The sequence below is a fragment of the Elephas maximus genome, chromosome 6 (genome assembly GCF_024166365.1).
Source record: "Elephas maximus indicus isolate mEleMax1 chromosome 6, mEleMax1 primary haplotype, whole genome shotgun sequence".
In the NCBI taxonomy this organism is placed as follows: domain Eukaryota; kingdom Metazoa; phylum Chordata; class Mammalia; order Proboscidea; family Elephantidae; genus Elephas; species Elephas maximus.
The window spans coordinates 95110613-95125331 of record NC_064824.1 but is presented as its reverse complement, the minus strand read 5'-3'; the positions used below and the strand labels follow the sequence as shown (position 1 = coordinate 95125331).

The 14719-nt window shown below is 33.8% G+C and overlaps 1 protein-coding gene across 1 annotated transcript in view; it reads left to right on the top strand.

The window, feature by feature from the left end:
* GTF3C3 (general transcription factor IIIC subunit 3) overlaps nucleotides 1-13352 on the top strand; it is a 36127-nt gene extending 22775 nt beyond the window's left edge. The window contains exons 13-18 of the mRNA XM_049888897.1: nucleotides 557-692; nucleotides 3172-3409; nucleotides 4083-4273; nucleotides 6233-6357; nucleotides 10007-10159; nucleotides 11923-13352. Of these exons, the coding sequence (XP_049744854.1) occupies nucleotides 557-692; nucleotides 3172-3409; nucleotides 4083-4273; nucleotides 6233-6357; nucleotides 10007-10159; nucleotides 11923-12045 (966 nt within the window). The 3' untranslated portion in view covers nucleotides 12046-13352. The remainder of the gene's footprint in view (nucleotides 1-556; nucleotides 693-3171; nucleotides 3410-4082; nucleotides 4274-6232; nucleotides 6358-10006; nucleotides 10160-11922) is intronic.
* Nucleotides 13353-14719: the final 1367 nt, after the last annotated feature.

Below are 14719 nucleotides of genomic sequence, written 5' to 3'. Positions count from 1 at the left end.
CTTTTTTGTGGGAGGTGGCTATGTTTGTGTGTGTACTGAATTGACTTATTTTTTTCTCATTAAAGGAATGTTGGGTCATAGTACTCATCTTTGTAAGGTGTGAATTGCCCTCCTTTTCCTTACTGAGGTGAATATTGTGACCCACCATTCCTTTGGTAAGAAGAAAATAAAGCAATTCATTCTACTTTATGTGTTCATATGTATAGTAATCTGGCCTCTTTTTTACTTATTAAGGGAGCTTTCAGGGGCCCTGGTGGTGCAATGGTTATGTGCTCGGCTGCTAGCCAGAAGGTCAGCAGTTCAAACCCACCAGCAGCTCCGAAGGAGAAAGATGTGGCAGTTTGCTTCCTTAAAGATTATAGCCTTGGAAACCCAATGGGGCAGTTCTACTCTATCTTATAGTGTTGCTATGAGTTGGAATCGACTTGATGGCAACACTTTTATATTTTTATTTTTTAGGGAGCTTTCAGGCACACTTGTGGTACTTGTGACCCTTAGGTTTTCTTTAAAAGATTTATGTGATTTTAAAAATCTCCAATTGTCACCTTTAATTCAGGTAGCAATGAATAGAGCTCAAGTCTGTTTGATATCCAGTTCCAAATCTGGAGAGAGACATCTCTACCTTATTAAAGTGTCAAGAGACAAAATATCAGACAACAATGACCAAGAGACAGCAAATTGTGATGCAAAAGGTAATTGCTTTCATTTACTTTATTATATAAAACTTGACTGAATTGAAAAAGACTCGTGAAGTAACATCTGATAATAATCCAATTGAAAATATACCCTTTTCAGATAAAATGAAATTTTCTAAAATCCCTTAAGTATAATAAACATCATTTGGTGTTACAAAAAAAAAAAAAAATTGAAAACGTATGCTTGGGTCTTTCTGTGAAAAAACTAAAAACTTTTAATTTTGACTTTTAAAGAAGAAATTATACCCTGTTTTAGGAATTTGTGAAGATTAGATGACAATAAAGATTACGTTTCCAGTCATTTCAATTATATATATTTCATTCTCTTATTAAATTTGTTTTTGATAAATATAGCAATAGTCATAGAAACACTTGGAAAAAAGTTGCTTTGACTCAGTCTTAAGTAATAAAAGGCGTCTATTTTTAGTTGTAAAAGCATCAAGTATGTTTGGGTGAGGTTATTACTGAGGCTACTTCGGAAGAAACCTAGCCTATGAATTGGAAATGTCATTCTGGCCAAAAATGATTTCACTGTTACTTAATTCATTCAACAAACATTTATTAAATCATTGTTACAAGTTATAGAAACGTTCAGTGGTCAAAGGTTTTAAAATCCAGAAGAGATGAATATATATAAGATACAATAAAAGGCACAAGCTGAGCAGGGTAGAGAGATGTGGTGGAGGAGAGTCAAAGAAAGGGAGCAATGACCACATCACAGGCATGGGAGTCAGGGTGGAGGGAAGGCTCAGCTGCTTATAATCTAGCTGTAAATACCTCAGAGCCCCTTCCACTTGTCCTGCTGATTGATTCTGGGCTTGGAACTTATCCTAACAGCTTCTACCTCTGCAGTATATATTTTAGTCTAAATTTCCTGCCGTTATGTTTTTTCTCTATATCTGATCCTTTTTTCTCTTTAATTTCTTATTTCAGGTCCATTACTGGTTTTTCTTAGGTAGGCCCACAAGGTTTTCGTGATTAATCTCATCGTGGTGAGGCTCACATTACACTGTTCCAGGGCAGGACTAGCCAGGCCTCTCTGTTATGTAGAACTTTGTACTCTGATTTTTTTACTTAACATTTTATTGTAAAAATTTTCTCAATGTTACTCAATTCTCTTCACAGCTATTATTTTTAAGGAATGTGTAATCTGTCAGGTAGCAGTTCCATAATTTATTTAATATTCCTTACTATTGTTTGGTATGCAGTTGTTTCCAGTAATTTTCTTTTATAAATAATATTGCATTGAGATCTTCATGCACATAGATTTATCCATATTTTGGATTAATTGTTTAGGATAACATTCCCAGAAGAATTACTGGGCTAAAGAGAGTAAAAAAAAAAAAAAAGTATGGCTTTTGATATTTCTCAAGGGATCATTATGAGTTGGAATTGACTCGATGGCAATGGGTTTGGTTTTGGTTTGGTTTATATAAAGGAGAAGGAGTCCTGGTGGCACAGTGGTTATAGTGCTTGGGTGCTAATTGAAAGGTTGGTGGTTCTAACCCACCAGCTGCTCCATAGGAGAAAGATGTGTCAGTCTGCTTCCATAAAGATTACAGCCTTGGAAATCCTACGAGACAGTTCCACTCAGTCATATATGATTGCTGTGAGTCAGAATCAACTTGATGGCAATGGGTTTGGTTTGGCTTATACAAAGGAGGTTCTTACAGAGAATAAGAATGACGGGGTTGTTGCAGAAAAATAGAAATTTTGAAGTGGAGAAAAATAAATTGAAATTAGAAGAAGATTAAGAACAACCTGAATCTCAAAGTGTGAATTGAGGTCATTTTGCTAAGCAGACATTTGAGTGCCTTGTATGTGCAGAATCCTGCTCTGACTACCCGTACCAAAAACCCATTGTTGTCGAGTCGGTGCCGACTCATAGTGACCTCATAGGACCCAAACCAAACCCATTGCCATCAAGTTGATTCTGCCTCTTTAGTGACCCTGTAGGCAGAGTACAACTGTCCTTAGAGTTTCCAAGGAGCAGCTGGTGGATTTGAGCTGCTGGCCTTTTGATTAGCAGCAGAGCTCTTAACCACAGGCTCCCAGTCATGGAAAACACAGTAATTTTACCCTAGAGGAACATATATTCTAACTAGTACTGAGAAATACAAAATGAGTTAACTTGAGTTTGTAGTGGACTTAATCCTGCTACACTAGTAATATCTGTCAGTTCTGGGGGAAAAAAAAAAAATTTTTTTTTTTTTTTCTGGAAAGAAGAGAACAAATCAAAAGTGAGAATTTAGTAGGTTTGCAGATTGTTAGGGTAGGCAGAGTAGAGGGGGTGGTGTTGCATTAGTGTAAACAAGCAGTATACCTTTACATCACTGTTAGGATAGTGTTGGCAAGAATTCAGATCCCTAAGACTGTGGTTATAAAGTTTACCTTAAAATTGTTCATGTGAATTTTTTTTCCTACTACTGCTATTTGTGGAAGTATAATGTCCTGTTGTTCATTTGTCTCATTTTAGCAATATTTGCTGTACTCACAAGTGTCTTAACAAAAGATGACTGGTGGAATCTTCTGTTGAAGGCGATATACTCCTTATGTGACCTAGCCCGATATGAAGAGGCTGAGTTACTTGTGGATTCTTCACTGGAATATTATTCATTTTATGATGACAGGCAAAAGCGCAAAGAACTAGAATACTTTGGTCTCTCTGCTGCAATTCTGGACAAAAATTTCAGAAAAGCATACAACTATATCAGGTGACTTACCAGTAGTTTTTTAAAATTAGATTCTTTGATAGGGTATGTACATTTATTTTGACTTAGTCTCTCATACTCAAGAACTAAACTATTTTATTTTTACCTCTCTTGTGCCTTGGTCTCCCATCTATAAAATGCATATATAAAAGTACTATAATGCAAGGGTTATTTTAAGGGTTAAATGAATTATTACAGGTGAAGTCTTTTAACAGTGCCTGGCACACATCGTATTAGTTATTACTCAGTGCTCTTTGCACTGCATCTGTAGTGGGCAGCATAGAAAAGAGGAAACTTAAATCACTTGATCTGGTTTTTTGGTTTAAGAGTTTTATTGAAAATCAGAAAATATAGAAAAAACTTACTTTAACAGCATTTTCTGGGAAAAATCTTTCAGGGCGCAAGAGGTTAGCGTAAATAGAGTGAAACAGTTTGCCTTTCTTATTGTAGCATAGTATATCTCAATGTGTGCAGTGGTTAAGAGGTCAGCTGCTAAACAGAAGGTCAGCAGTTGCTCCTTGAAAATTCTGTAGGGCGGTTCTACTCTGTCTTGTGGGGTCTCTGAGTCGGAATTGACTCAGCGGCAATGGTTTTTTTCTTTGGCTCTTACTTGTAGACATCAGGAAGATTTCCTTTTTATATTATTTTTCCCCTCACCCATTTTCTGCAATTTTAGGATAATGGTAATGGATAATGTCAATAAACCCCACCTCTGGAACATTTTCAATCAAGTTACCATGCATTCCCAAGATGTACGACATCATCGCTTCTGTCTCCGTTTAATGCTGAAAAACCCAGATAATCATGCCCTCTGTGTCTTAAATGGACACAATGCATTTGTATCTGGAAGTTTTAAACATGCACTTGGTAAGTAAGTCCTGGCACATAACTGTGAAGCCATGTAGTATGGTGGTTAAGAGGCTAAACTCGGGGGCGAAACTGCTTGGGTTTAGATAGCAGCCGTACCATGGCAAGTTATTCTGCCTGTCTGTCTCCATCTCTTTATCTTTAAAGTGGAGATACTAATTGGACCTACCTTGTAGGCTATTTTGAGGATTATGTGAGTTAAACTACTTAAAACAGTCTAGCACTGAGTTTCTGTTACAGATGATGGAAAAATTTAGAAATGGATAGTATTGATAGTTGTATAATATGTATGAATATAAATGTAATTAATTGACACTGAGTTGTACATGTAAAAAATGCTAAAATGGTAAGTGCTTTTTGTTTTATATATATTTACCATAATTATTAAAAAAAAACAAAAAGATACTAGTAGTGCCTGGCACATACAGTAAGTGCTATATAAATGTTAGCAATAATAATAACATTAATTTTTGTGTTTATTATTAAGTTTTGGTCTTAGAAGACTGAAGTACGTCTTAGAATTCTTTTTAAAGACCAGTAGTTCTCCCTGCTTAGCTTTTTTGTTTTTTAAATAATTTTCGTCAGCATCAGTTATGGATACTTTCCTACCTGATTGTGATTTGGTGGTAGAATGCCAAAGAAGGATTTAGGATTTGTTGGTAGTTCATTTCTTTAGGAGATGTCTTAAAATCAAGATTTACTTGCATGGTGCTTACTAATTCAAATTAAACTCGGAAAGTTCATTAATCTTTTTTAATATGAAATTTCTATAATACGTATGAGAAGCAAACAAGTAGGAAAATACCTAACGAAATGTTTAAACTTCAGTTTGACCACATATCTCTTGCTGGCTAAAAGATAGTGTTACCAGATTCATGTCTTCTGAATAAACTGATTTGGGCTATTTAATAATTTCATGTTTCTTTGTGTATGGCTGATGGTTTTATACTCGTTCAGCCAGTACGTAACCCTAAATATCAAATGTTGAAATTTTCCTCTAATATGTATGCTTTCTGGAATTGTTAGTTTAATATTAAGAAAATATAAATTTTTTAAATTTGTTTTCCTATATTTAGAAACTTTCAGAGGTAAGTAAAAATATAAAAGTCCAAATGACAGTCTACCATGTTTGCTACTGAAGAGATTTTATGGTACCATTTCTTTTAGAATAAAAGCCCCAGTCAGTTTTTGTACTCTGAATGTTAAATTACAGATCATTCCTTGATGAGAGAAATTTGCTTAAATTCTCCTACCTTATATGGTGAGGTTTTTGACATGAGGTAGTTATGTGTATGAACTGCTCATGGTACTTGTAAAACCCCAAGTTCCTATCTTATTATATTAGATAGATTTAACTTCTCTCAGGAAAACAGAGCAGTTGGTACATTTGGGAAAAACAGCACCTGTAATCTAAAAAAAAAAATCCACACACACAAAAACCTGTTTTTCCTTTTTCACGTCCATGATCCATCATATTTGCATTTATAAAACAGGTCAATTAGTTTTACAAAAGAATTCCCCAGAAGAACAAATTCTTTGATTGCTTTTAAAATAAATTTAAGATCATAATTTGATCTATATTCAGTATTCTGCGAAACTGTTTATTGGGTAATATTACTTCACTAATACTTTCTGATAAATTGTTTATTTTGGAAGTATTACTCTACATAGACGTATCTAGCTGTGCCTAAAAGAAAGTGACCTTTAGTTACTTGTATTTAATCTTCATAGTCAGGATACATTTTGAGTAAATTCTGATTGTGTTGTATGCTACACATTGTTTTAAAAATCAAATTAATGTGTATCCTGATTGACTTTTAAGATGATAGAATGTATTATCCCTTGTATATGTTAAAAATCAGTATTGTTTGTTGGGTTTTAAATATATGTGAGTATGTGTTGAAGAAATAAATAAATGTGTTCTTGTCATGCTTTCTGTAACCACTGTTCATTTTTCAGGACAGTATGTTCAAGCCTTTCGCACCCATCCCCATGAACCTCTCTATAGTCTCTGTATAGGCCTGACCTTTATTCACATGGCATCTCAGAAGTATGTATTAAAGAGACATGCTCTCATTGTACAGGTAATTCATTTGGATGTCTCACTACGTGATTTTTTGTGCCTTAAAAATGAATATACTTAATGCTTTTTTTTTTAAAGCATTTGTTTTTTTTAAATAATTTTTATTGAGCTTTAAGTGAATGTTTACAAATCAAGTCAGTCTGTCACATATAAGCTTATATACACCTTACTCCATACTGCCACTTACTGTCCCCCTGTAATGCTTTTTTTATTATCCTGCTCCAATACCTGCTTGGTACATGTGTCAGAGGTCTCCAAGAGCCATCCCTGTGTTCAGTACTCATGGGACTGAGCATATAGCTGTACTCGTAGCTAAGATTTATTACAGGGATTTAGTGAGGATACACAGCCAGTTCATAAGGAAAAAGACACAGGCAGAGTCTGGAGGAATCCGTGGGCAGGCTTCCTTATACTCCAGATAGAGCTCCTGAGGCTCCAGCCATCCTTGGTCCCAAAGACGATTCATTTAAGTTTTTTTTTTTTTTTTTTAAAGTATAATAATAATAATGCATACGTACGTACAATTATATGAGTGTGACTGCTTCCTCACAGCATCACCAACAAATTGTTTTTTGTTTTGTTCACTTTTTTTTGTAGCTTGACTCCTCTGATCCTTGAGATCAGAGCTCTTACCTCTCCTGTTCACTATTGTATCTTCAACACCTAAAATAAATAAGATTGGGTACTTGGTAAATATTCATTGAATGATGAATGAATACTGGGACTTAGGAGACTTAATCTTTTCTAATCTAAGAGGTGAAGACTGATACGTCATTATTGTTTAAATTAATTTATTCTTCGTAAAGGAGTTTGAGCATCTTTTCATGTTTTAGGGCCTTTTTTATTTTTTATATTATTTGTAATGTACATTGGTCTGTTCATGTACTTTTTTTATTTTCCCGTTTTTGTCTTAATGATTTCTAAGAATTCTTTGTAAAATAAGAGTATTAAAACCTAGTCACATAATTATAAATATTTTGTTCTTAGATTGACGTTGATCATTTGACTTAGGTGTGTGTGTATGTGCCTTGTTTTTATTTTGCTTTATAGAAGTTTTAAATGTTTATATCTTGCCAAATTTCTTATAATTTTCTCAATTACCTCTAGATTTTGCACCATATTTAGAAAGATCTTCCTAACTTCAAGAATATAAAATAATACTCCCATGTTTTCTTCTTTTTCTCTTAAGATGTAATTTTTATGTTTGTATCTTGGATGCGCCTAGGTTATATTTTGTTACAATAATATATAGACACTTTTTAAAAACAATTAGGAAAGGGAAGAAAATGATGGATTGAATGGAGTAGCAGGATCTAGTAAGGTTTTTTTGTTGTGTTTTGTTTTGTTTTTAAGTAAAATGGTTTTAAAAAAGCCTAAATAAAAATGGTATTTATTGAAACTGAGTGATAGGGGTTCATTATAGTATTTTGTCTAGTTTTGTATATTTGGAAATTTCCATAATAACAAGTAAAAAACAACATTTAAGAAAATAAACCCTTGAATTTTTATTTTTCCTAAGTATTTAATTGTAGAATTTTGTCTACCTATTCCTCCAAGCTTCTTTTTTTCTTTAGTGGATACTTTTTGCTGTATTAAGTAATGCAGGATTGTTTATAAACTAAACAAGTATGCACTGAGCACCCACTGTGTTCCAGGAACTGTGGATGTAGCAGTGAGTACCCAGGCCGACTTTCCTGCCCTTGTGTAATTTATACTGTAAAAATTGATATGAAATTTTTACAGATTAACTCATTATGGAATAGTTAAAATATTTTCCTGCCTGGTAAGACAAGAATTACGTACTTCAAAGTAATTTGGAAGCCAAATTTCAACTTTTTTTTGTTAAGTGGCAGGTTTCAAGTGGCAGGGTGGGGAAAGAGATAAAGCAAGAGGTGATGCGTGTGTGAGAGTTTGTTGTATTCATCTCTCTGCTTTTGAGCATGGTTAGCATTTTCTATACTAAAAAATTTCTTAAAAGTTGATTTTATTGTAAATGGCATGATTTCTGAATTGTTTTAATTTCTTATATTTCTGTTTCTTCATGCTTCAGGACTAAAATTAGTTTTCAGGGTATTTTTTTTTTTTTTTGCACTACTTAAAAGAAAACTAGTTCCAAAAGTTTTACTATCTTCCTACCTGTATCATACTGTAAGAGTAAAATCTTTCATGGTTCCTTACCTTTCCCTTTATTTAATATTGTATAAACAGTGATTCCTTTAAGGATTAATCTGATGAAAATACTGGAAATGTAACATGGCTAATGTAATGGTTATTGTGGGTAATGTAAAAAGAATCTTTTTCTTTCTTTTCAACTTTTAATTTTTTTTTGTTTTTCTTTTTTTGTGGTTTTTGTATTTGATGATTCATAGTACCTGAGAAATAAAATGGTGGCATTACATAGTTTTTTAATCACTAAATATTATCTGATGAGTCTTAGAGTTGTGAAAGAGATTATTTCCCTAAATTTCTAAAATGCAGCAGGTAACTACCATTATTGTATCAGAACACCTACAGTTTGTTCGAGTTACAAGAATTTATCTGGGATTACTTTTCCTTCTTTCTCAGATTTTTCTCTTAAATTTGTCTTATTTATCGCCTTTAGGTATGATCTAATATTTCTCTGAGATTAACAACTTAATTGTCTACTATTAATAGAGAATTGTGTGTTTCAGCAAAGTACAGGTCATATTCCCATATATAAATGAGTTCTTAGTTAACATAGAAAGTATTTCTTTATTGAACATCATTATTTTTAACCCTAAGATACACTAATTGTAAAGAATTCATTTAAAAACATTAAAAAATAAAGAATTAATTAATTTTAATGCATGAGTGAAAATTTGTGATCATTTATTATGTTCCAGACCACCCTGGGAATAATTACATTTTCTATTCTGTAGTCACAAATTAGTTGATTTACTGTAATGGCTTATTTAGTTACTTAAATAGGACACTTGCATCTTTGCAGGTTGTAACTTTCTGTGGATGACAATGTTGAAGAGGCATTAAAGGGGAAAGTGAATATAGGAAGAAGCAAGTTGCTCTTTGTATCCTATGACACAGGGAGCCTCATCATTATAGCTCTTTGTATCCTGTGACTCAGGGAGCCTCATCATTATAGCTGTGCTTCATAACAACCTGTTTCTCATAAAGACTTTTGAGTCATAAGCTCCTCAGGGAAAAAACCATCAAGTTTTTTGACTTTAGAAACATTATATTTGAAAGGTTAGATAGACTCAACTGAATTTGCTTCTGGGGGTAAACTTTTCTAAACTTATCATTACTTAAGTGCTCAGGTTTTATATTCTGTTCAAACTTTTAGACACATCTCAAACCGGAAAGTTTACATGCCTATAATGTCACAGAGGCCAGTATATTTTGTAATCGTATGGATTATGGTGGATCTTTTGGCAACTAGTTCTTAACACTTGACTTCATTGTCTGTGAATATTTTTGTCCTTAAAATCTTGTACAACATCAGAAGAGTTCTGGGCTATATTGTGATATAATACCACATTACAGTGATATTTGATAGGATCTTTTAGGGCAAGACTGATTTTTTTAAACATTTCTTTTTCTAGTGCTTGGCACATTATTTGTTGAATGAGTGAAATACATATATATATATATATATATTTTTTTTTTGGTAGGGCTTTTCCTTTCTTAATCGATACCTAAGTCTCCGTGGGCCTTGCCAGGAATCATTCTACAACTTGGGCCGTGGCCTTCACCAACTGGGGCTGATTCATCTTTCAATCCACTATTATCAGAAGGCCCTGGAGCTCCCTCCATTGGTGGTAGAGGTATTTATTGTATGATTTACTTTGAAAACTGGGAGTCACTTCATTTTGTTTGTAAGTGAATATAGTTAGCTGGGTGTTGTGGTCCAGCCAGTGAAATAAAGTATAGCTTGTATATTAAAATGTATTTTTCTCTTACTCAATCCTCATTTGTAGTTACGCTCAGCAACAAGTAGATCTTTGACATCCTGGCCTTATAAGTTGATCAGCAAGGATGTGAACATACATAATTTGTGGTTATGACCATTTCAGTTTTTCTAAGATAGTCCTGTGGTTTACAGGTACGAGCTAGCATCCTGAGTACTGAGCAGTGTAGCCATTGTTCATTTCCAAGTTAAAGAGTAACAAACATTTATTTATAAATATGAAAGTATTAATCTAGGATTTTATTTCTTGTAATATAGGATAAAGTACTACCAGTACTATAATTGTGTTTAATTCCTTAAGAAATTCTTTTTTATTGTGGTAAAAATATATATGTTACAGAACATTTGCCTATTCAGCATGTTTTTTACCTGTCCAATTCAGTGACATTATGTTTATCATGTTGTGCAACTATTATCACTGTCTGTTTCCACATTATTCCACCACATTAACAGAATGGTGCCCCCGCAAGCAGAGACTTTCTCCCGTTTCCCCTCCTTCCCACCCCAGTAACCACTAGTAAGCTTTGATCTCTATACATTTGCCTATTTCATGTAAGTGGAATCAAAAAGTATGAGTGTTTTTATTGTTGATTTATTAAATGTATTTTAAAACAGCAATTTATACAAACTTTTAAAGCTTCACCCATAATCCCACATTCCATTAAAACTGTTTCCTGTTACCCTTGTTCATTTTAGTCTTTAAGCAAATGAATACATACTTTTATAGTTATACTAATGAAATATAGATATTTTGTGTTTTTTATTCCATAAATGGCTTTACATATTGCTACCTGAGTTGTATAGATATTATTGTGGCAGATTTTTTTTTAAGTCGACCCCAAAATTTTGTATTGGGGAAGATTAGAAACACGGGGCAGCTCTATTTTGTTGAATTCATTGCTTTGTCACTTAAGGAGAAAAAAATTAATAATAGCAACACCGAGGTGATCATTGTAATTAATTTGGTGTATGCCCTCCATTAAAAAAAAAAAAAGAAAACTGCTGTCCAGTTGATTCCTACCCATAACAACCTCATAGGGTTTCTAAGGCTGTAAATCTCTACAGAAGCAGAATGCCACATCTTTCTCCCTCAGAGTTACTGGTGGTTTCGAACTGTCAACCTTTCAGTTAGCAGTCTAGTGCTTTAACCACTGTGCCACAAGGGCGCATGCTCTCTTATACCTACTTATTCATATATTTTTCTGTCATGTAGTATAGGTCTTTCGCCTGCTCTGGCTTATTATGGTCACATCTGTTGATCTTTTTCTTTATATTTCTTTTGGTATTTGGAAAGCCCTTTCCTACCCAAGGTTATAGTTTTATTCAACTAATTTTTTTATGGTTTCATGTTTTATACTTAAATCCTTAATTCATCTGGAACTTACTCTGCTGTTCGTGAGACTTTAACTCATTGCTTAGACATTTTAAAAAAGGTATGATGATACAGCATCATTTGATAATTTAGATCCTAGGTATATGAATAGTTTTATAATATACTTTTAGTATGTGAATTTTAATGGCTTTTTGAAAACTCAAGCTTATGGAACTATTTATTTGTCCTAAAATTTGTCCCAGTTGGCAATTTTAAATAGAAAAACATTGATGTATTTTTCCCCCTAGGGTATAGAAGCTGACCAATTAGACTTGCGGAGAGATATTGCCTACAACTTGTCTCTCATTTATCAGAGCAGCGGGAATATTGGAATGGCACAAAAGCTGCTGTATACCTATGTTTCTGTATAAATAAAGCACCTCATCTGAGAAAGGAGCCTTGGGCAGTTGCTGTGTGTGGACCAGAATCTTCTGTCTATTATTCTTAACCCCTCAAATGGAAATGATAATTTCAGAATTATCTAACAGTATATTTGATTTTTTAATATGTGGTGATAATATTTTGGTGTAAATGTAAGATGATTGTTCCTGCAGGAGTGTGTATATTGTTTGGACATTTCCCTTTGGTATTCTGTAGTAAAAATTTCCCCAGAGATGAACTGGACAATATTAGTCTTTAATCTAGTTTGCAGCTGAATATACTTTTTTTTTCCTACACCACTTATTCATCTGTGCATTTAGTATTGTATAATAAGCACCTACTATGTACTAGGCATGATGATAGGTGTTGGGAATATAGTTATAAACAAGACAGTCCATGATCTCATCTTTCATGGTACTTACAGAGTACAGTACTGAATCCTGAGGTAATTACTGCTCACTGCAGTTCTCCAAATACAGAAAGTATTTGAAGAAATTTTTGTTACATTTCCACATTATAATTGTTGTCAATCATCCATTTCTTAGTGCCCTGTTATTTTTGCATGGAGCAGTTTTTCAAATACCACAGAAAAGGAGAGTACTTGTTAAAGGAAAGACAAAATGAGATGCTTTATGATGCAAGAAAATTATGTAAGCTCCTAACAATTATTTTAAATGGTTATATGGCAGGAAAAAAGTAATTGACTTCACCTTTTACTTTTCACTTTCATGTATCTTAGCTTCTTAGACTGTAAGACCTGGTAGACTAGGCTTAATTCAGAACATCCTACTCCGAGGCAAATAAAAAATGTACTACATTTGTGACTTCCTGCAAAAGTAATAGGAAAGAATAGATGATGTTCAGTAACCTGACATGGTTTCCATTTCAAGATCTGTGATTGTATGAGAGACTAGGGAACTTGTATACATGGAACAAAGTATTGCTGGTAAAGTGTAAAAAATTAGATAAATACTGTTTACTCATTTCAAATATTATATGTTCTTGAATCTAAGATGACAGTACCTGTTAGATACATGATTGGCTTAAAAACTGCTTTTTGGGGAGAATAAATGCTATAATAAATGTGCATGTGGATTGTAAGACCAGTTGTGGGAGGGAAACAAATATAGGAGTTAGGATTAAAAGAAGTACAGTAGAGGTTTTTAGGAATTCTTACCACTATTTATAATTATATACGTAACTTTCTAGGTGAGAAGCAGGATTTATATGTAATAAGTAAATACATTGTGCCCTGTGTGTGTGTATAATTTTAATAAATTTATATTTTTATAATTAACATTAATGGTTTCAGATGTTAATTTTTTATTTCACGCTATTCACAGGTAATGGTAGAGCTAATTGTGATAGAGTAATAAGTTAGATTTATTTCTTGGTATCCTCTGGAACTGAGTATGCAACGTTTAGAGTTTCTCTCGTCAGTTAATTTAAACTTACTGGGCTTTGACTTCACTATCTGCCCAACAGTCTTGGAGGAAAGAGTAAATCTCTCTAGCAATTTTCCGTTATAAGGGGTGGGGTGTAGGGAGCTGATATTGCATGAGTTTGTTTAGCATTTAAAATCATAGCTGCCATTTGCTGAGTTCTTACTATGCTGGTATGTGCTAAAAGCACAATGCTGTATACTTCAGATGCATTATCTCAGATTCTCTCGGTCATTTTGCAAAGTAGGCGTTGTTATTGTTGTTACTATTATTATCTCCATCTTATCTATGATGATTAAATAGCATGTTTAAGATCACTAGCAAGTGACTCCTTGCTCATAGATGTTCCTTCAGATTTCAAAGTAAACATAAAAATTGAGTATTGTTTATTTTAGAAAGAAAATAGAAACTGGTGGGTTTTTAAAAAAATTTTGTTTTGTTTTTCTCTATCTTCCAGACCTTCAGCTTCTCAAAACCTCTGTAGAAAAGATAATTTGGGGTATCTTTGTAAAAGCCCCTGTTGTCTCCTTTACCTACCACCCTCACCCCAGCGTGGAATCCTGACACCTACTTTATGCAATGAGATTTGTTTCTACTGGCCAGAGTTGGTCAAGCAGGGAGTCTGCTCCTGAATTAAGTTGGTGGGCCAATTACGAGTTTCCTCTCATGCTCCCTGGGAGTTTTAGAATTGAGATTCAGCCTCTCTTATAGTAGCTAATACTGTAATATTATGTGGTTAATACTATAAGAAGCACAATACTCAAACTGAACAAGGTAGAAAAGCATGGAAAAGAGGGAGTTAATATCTAAGCTATGTGAGGGTATGCTGAAGGAGTTTTATCTCCAGGTCCATGGTCCCTAGACCAATTGATGTTATGTTTACAAAACTGTAAGTTGTAATTTTTAAAGCTTTCTAAAGAAGAAGATGATAATGTGAACTGAAATTTAAAAGTAGGCCAAGGGTAGATTCTGGAAAGTACTTGAGCTTGATGCTGATCCTGGGATGAATCTAGCTGATTTGTGTGCATTTAGGAGAATGTTCCTTAAGAGATTTTCTCTGGAAGGGCTACTAGACTGGCGGCTCAGGGGACTACCACAGTTTCAGTGTGCCTGGTGTTCAGCAGTTATTTGAAAAAATCTGTTGTGATATGCGTATGGATTGAATGGAGAAGTGTGGCTGTTTGATCTTCAGCTGATAGAATGACCACACCTAGAAGATGTG